We start from the raw sequence: 6,166 nt of genomic DNA, 5'->3' as shown, positions 1-6,166 counted from the left end.
CTTTTCAATAATTTTTTTATATCGGATATTTTTTTTAATTTAAAGCTTTTTATTTAGATAATTAAGTTTTGTTGATGTTAATCACGCATTAAACTGCTATTCAGTATGTACGTTTATGACATTTAAAATTAAATGACTTTGTTTGTTTGTTGTTTAGCGAAAGTTTCACAATTTGCTATAGGTGCTCTTCCTACAGCGAGTATCGATTTTTAGTGCTACAAAAGTCCCTCAGATTATCCATAAACTAATTTCCCCCACAGTGGCACAGCGGTATGTTTGCGGACTTACAACGCTAGAAACCGGGTTTCGATACTTGTGGGGGGCAGAGCACAGATAGCCCATTGTATAGCATCGTGCTTAACTTGAAACAAACAAACCATAAACTAATTTACTCGTCATCATCTATCTCCAGTAATACGCTTGATCGTGTGCCTGTTACGGAAATTACGTGCGCGCGCATTAATATGACAGACAAAAACTGAGTATTATTATAATAGACTAGCAGAGACTCGCAAGACATTTGCGCTTACATTAGTGTTTTTATTCCAACAGTACTTCTTTAAATACAGGATTTCTAGAAAAATACAGATTTCGGTGTCTGTACTTAGAATAATACCAAATTATTCTAATCGCAGACACCAAAATCTTGCCATACTATAATTCTGCTGTCGGAACGCCTTATAAGTATGCAGCAGTAAAAATTTTATCCAGGAAAACAGTGCAAGCGTCTGCCTGCGCCAAAGAGCTGGAAAGCTCAACGAACAAGTCACTACAACTGCTCTATGGTTGAAGGAATAACAACAACAACAACAAAGGTGGATATAAATATTTCTTATTAACCATTTAGTACAATAACATTAAAAACTTAAAGTTTAAAAAAGAAAATCTGATGTTAGGTCTTAGAATAACATTATAAGTTTATTCATATATATTATTAAGTACAGTATTAATTTATCTCTTTATCGAACTGAGGTCTAACATTAGTTAAGGTTTTATAAAGTACGACCTAAATAAAAATGGACTTGCACATTTCGGTGTCTATGATTACATTTCGTTTGTATTATTCTACAAATCTTGTATTTAAAGAAATACTGTTGCAATAAAGATACTAATTTGACAGAATACGTTTTGTGGGTCTCTGTTAGTGTATTAGTATCAGTCCTATTACATTTTTTAACACTGAATCCTATATCTAATCCGTTAGGGATTTTCAAGAATTAGAAGGGTGTATAATAATAATAATAATATTCCAACCACACTGTGTTCGCTTTATCCATTGCTGACGACACGTTTCGATAAATCCAGAGCTCATCAGACCGGTTGGAACACAACAAATATAGTAGTTGGAACACTTGTTATAGCGTGAACCAATTTTTCAAGCTGACAAAGCATGATTATAATTAATCTACTCGTTATCGTACATTAGTATTAGGCCTGTTATATTTTTTAACACTGCATTCTAGTGATGAGTTCTGGATTGAGCGAAATGCGTCGTAGGCAATGGATACAACGAACTTAGTGTGATTGGAATACTATTATTATACAATCTTTTAATTCTTGAAGTTCTCCATGAGTCAATATATAGAATACAGTATTAAAGATGTAATAGGATTAACACTTATGTCTGATGACAAGTAAATGAATTATAATCATGTTTCGCCAGCTTGAAATAGGCGTTCACACCTTAACAATTGTTGTTGATCCACAAGTTAATCCACACACGATTTGTGATTAACGTTTAAAGTGAACAAGAAGATTAATAAACTATCATCATACGTAAAGCCGTCATTTACATTCAGTTGAATACTATTTCAACTTTGTGATATATTTTTACTGTAAAATTTTACTGTGGATTGTTCTTTTTATGCTAAGTAACGTTTTTTGTTAATATTTTAGATAGAACAATTCAAAGCTATTCGTTCTTGCCTGTATGGCGGATTTAATATTTTGAAATCATTACAGGAGTTCACCTACAAGATAGTGATGGCGATTCCGGAATTGTGGCTATTAGCAGGAGAATCGGGTCCGTGTGTTCTAACGAAACGGACTGTAGCCAAGACAACATCCGGAGAAAACCAAGGTAATAACCCTCTCCCCTCCACCCCTCACACACACACACACACACATTATCTCAGTTTTTGTCGTCTCATAATTTGAGCATATGTACATCCAGAAAATAAAAAAAGAAGAAAACAAAATAACTTAGTTTACCGAACTACTAACAAACCAGTAGTTTGCTATTCCTGTTATTATGGGAGTCTCAAAGTGTTTCTCTTATTGATCAGAAGTGCTGTAGGCTTGACGTGTAAAATGTTGTTGTTAAGAGTTAAGTAGAAACTATATCCAATTCGAAGTGTTTCTAACGGCCTGGAATACATCAGAAAACAGCGAGAGAGTATGTGTTAGAAACAGAATTCACCAAACTGATAATTAGGTATATTTCATACACAAGGAATGTTGTTTCTTTGTCGCCACACACTTTGAGACACTCACTATAAATATAAATGTGGTATAGCCATAACAACGAACAAACGTTATAACTCTTTAAGCTAATATATTTTAATTCGGGTTTGAAACTTAATCGTGTGTTTCAATGTGTGCAGCCTACATGAACTTTTTATATGGTGTACAACTTGGACAGATCTACTAACATGCCCCTTTGAATGTCTAATAACTTCTTGCTCTTACTCTTTGTCTCAGAGATATGATACTAGCACATCTGTGCATTTATACGCTTTAAACAATCACCTAACATCTCAAATAATTAGTCTTGTTTTTAGTTAAGCACAAAGTTTCATAATGGGCTATCTGTGATGTGTCTCCCACTTGTATCGAAACCAGGTTTTTAGCGTTACAAGCCTTCAGACTTACGGCTGAGCCATTGGTAGATACGTGACTAGTCAATTTTGTGTGTACAAATGAAGTGCTCTACAAATGTGTATCAATAGATAAATATACATTAACACATACACACATATGTATATATGTATAAAAATCATTATTATTATAATATTATATAATATCATAATCGAGACAGTTTTGTCTGAAATCAATATTTATCTTTCTTATGTTACATGTCTGCTTATTCTTAAAATACAAATGAATATAAATTTACTGTTTATGTAAACATTAAAAAAGCAAACATTGAGAGGTGTTTTCTGTGCAATAGCTGATTTTCTATATGTATTTTATTTTGTTTTTTCAGTATTTAAAAAATTAGTTTCGTTAAATCTTCTTTTCGTTTCAGGGATACTTCTGGCAACAATTCTCTGGAATTACCAAATAAATATTCACTGAAACCAACGCTAAAATCCTCTTCGGTTTCGAATCTACACTCTTGTAACGGGCCAATGAAAGATGGCCGTAACATCCTGTTAGAAAGCGGACCTTCTATAAATAGGTATTGCACTAATTAAATATACTTTAATTAATAGGGACTTCCTGTACACATAGTGATTGGTAGTGTAAAAGCTAGATCGTTTTAGTAATGAAGGATAGGTAAGTACTTTAATATGTGGTAAGCAGGTAGTTTGAATTGCAGTGGATGACAGTGCGGTTCTTTGGCGTGTCAAAAGTAAGTGGTTCGAGCCCGGCACGAGACTACTTAGCGGAGAGCTTTATTAATGTTCGTAAAAAGTTTACTTCTCGTTGTTCTTTGTCACGATGTTTGATTCACGGAACATGTTTGTTTTTTTTACATATGGACGCTCTTAACGCCTGTACTCGTCACGTTCATACATTAAGTTCTAATTCTACAGTTTATTTCCTGATGCGACATCTAGTGAAGGTTCATGAGGTTATGTTTTTTTTTTGTTTTTTATTTTGCGCAAAGCTATTATCGAGGGCTATCTATGCTAGACGTCCCTAATTTAGTAGTTATAGACTAGGGAAAAGACAACTAGTTAACATCACTCACCGCCAACTCTTAGGCTACTCTTAAACAACGAATAGTGGAATTGGCTGTCAATTATAACGCCCTTACGAATGAAAGAGCGAGCATTTCGATGACTGGGATTCGAACCCGCTTCCCGCAGATTGCAAGTCGAGCACCCTAATCGCCTGGCCATCCCAGGCCCATCATGGGTTTATGACCTTCTGCAGAAAGTAGTGTTACTTTTGAATTGAAATACAATAGTGAATATACGAGTATAGTCTTTCTAAGTTCGATTAAAATTTTGTTTTTTATTCAAATAATCTCTTGGGAATAAGAAACAAACTTTTTTTTTCTTTCCAGGTCCATACCTTTAGCTGTACACTCTTCATCGTTCAAAGATTTATCTTCTCCCCGGGTCCGATTTGATGAAGATCTCCAGCTTACTGAACACAATATTCGCCGATCATGCCGAAAACTCTTCGCTTCCCTATACGCTCAGAAAACTGCAGCTGTAAAGTCTGGATCTAGAAGTTGCCCTTATTCTTCCAGCGGAACGCCAGATGGTGTCCATTCAAATTTGTCCGAGACCAGTAGATCTATCAGGTCCGGAAGGATTCAGGATTACACGTTCAACCTTACTCAAGAAACTAGTGGCTCAAGTGTATCAGGGATGAAGTTTGGCAGTCAGACCTTGCCATCCAAAACGTTCAGGACATCATGGAGTCATGGTGTAGATACCACAAAACATCCTGCTTACAAAACCAGGTATCTTCTCGGGCAACAACTCAGTGTCCCTTTAGATCTTAGTTCTGTATCCCACCTCTACAACAGTAACACGAACAGAGAGAAAAATGACACAGAAAAGTACATCAGTCGATCTAATAGTGATATTTATGCAGGAGCAACATCAACAGTATACCAAACAACAAAGGACATTCAACCAAAGCATTCTTGCTGGTCGAAAACGACAAAAAATTTCACGAACCTTCAAACAGCAGCACAAACCAAGCTTTCGGAATCTAGTCACATCTCCAATATGCCATCATGTACAAACCTCAGCGAAAGGCAGCAGCCTTCCAAAGCCTTTTTATTTAAAAGCAAAAGCTGTACAACTCTGCCAAGTCAAACAAATTTACGCACCGTGGACATTCCTTCTTTGGATCCCTACCTTTATCTTGATCAAGACGAGTCTTTGGACTTAACTTCATCTCATCGACTTGTCTCCAAAGTGAAAAACCCGAGCTGCAAGAACGTGCGTCTTGACAGAGATTCTGACTGCGTGCTCTACAGTGACGACATGATCAAAGTGTATGCTCATTTGGCTTCTGTGGTCCCAGAAGGAACCAAAGTACAAGAAGAAACGGTGCTGTCAAATTCCAAATCGACAGAAAATAAATTACAATACTCGTTCAAGTCGGGTTATTCGCAAACGTCAAAGTATGCCCACTGCACGCAAGTGTTAAGGGACTCTGAGGACTATCAAACATTCGATGCTGACAATCAGATCAAAGAATCTTTATTCCCTGATAACTGTAGTGCCTCGAAATCCTTCGCCCATCATTCATCACTGTCAACTGTAACACATGCTCTACTTAATTATAATTCAGAGAGACACGAACATGTGGTGGCTGCGGAAGACAACAGAGGAGCAGGAGAAGGAGGAAATAACCCAGAATTTCACGCTATTTCTACATTGAATAATCAAGGTAGTCAGTCATCGTGTCATTTATTGATAAATTTGTTGAAAACGATAAACTTTCTTAAACGTATTTGTCGTGCAGTTTACTTTCTTATGTGCTGACATATATATGTATATAGGTACATATATTTTACAATGCATGCTTATGTATTCTTTTGAGTTTAAAAAAAAATAACAGCTGTGAAAACTACAAAACTTATTAGTCTTAATAACTATGTAATCAATGCCATACTGTAAGTAACTAATGTACTAAACCTAAGTTTGTGTTAGTACAAATCTACACAATGGGTTATCTCGCTGTGTCGAACCCAAAATTCTAGCGTTATAAGCTCTTACCGCTGAACCACTGGGGCGGGAAATGAAAATAGTTATTCATTGAATTAACTTGACTCTTGTATTGCGTAAAAATTCTAATCTGCTTTCAATAGTTTTAATTTCTTAATAATGTTGTCTCACACGTGAGTTTTTTTCTTTTGCCATTTCACTTTCTGACCTTGTGCGAAAAGTTACGCTAAACATATTTCGGCATGCAATTTCGTGAAGCTTTGAAGTTTAGCTGTATAATGGTGTGTGTACTTTGAAGTTTAGCTGTA

The 6,166-nt window shown here is 35.7% G+C and overlaps 1 protein-coding gene across 1 annotated transcript in view; it reads left to right on the top strand.

Moving 5' to 3' along the window:
• The window catches only part of LOC106457514 (dentin sialophosphoprotein-like), a 98,945-nt gene that overhangs the window by 80,061 nt on the left and 12,718 nt on the right, over positions 1–6,166 (top strand). The window contains exons 4-6 of the mRNA XM_013916940.2: positions 1,963–2,080; positions 3,248–3,400; positions 4,235–5,580. Coding sequence (XP_013772394.2) covers positions 1,963–2,080; positions 3,248–3,400; positions 4,235–5,580 — 1,617 coding nt within the window. The remainder of the gene's footprint in view (positions 1–1,962; positions 2,081–3,247; positions 3,401–4,234; positions 5,581–6,166) is intronic.

This window comes from Limulus polyphemus, unplaced genomic scaffold (genome assembly GCF_000517525.1).
Source record: "Limulus polyphemus unplaced genomic scaffold, Limulus_polyphemus-2.1.2 Scaffold341, whole genome shotgun sequence".
Lineage (NCBI taxonomy): Eukaryota > Metazoa > Arthropoda > Merostomata > Xiphosura > Limulidae > Limulus > Limulus polyphemus.
The sequence above is the reverse complement of the archived record's forward strand: the minus strand, read 5'-3'. Positions and strand labels throughout refer to the sequence as shown.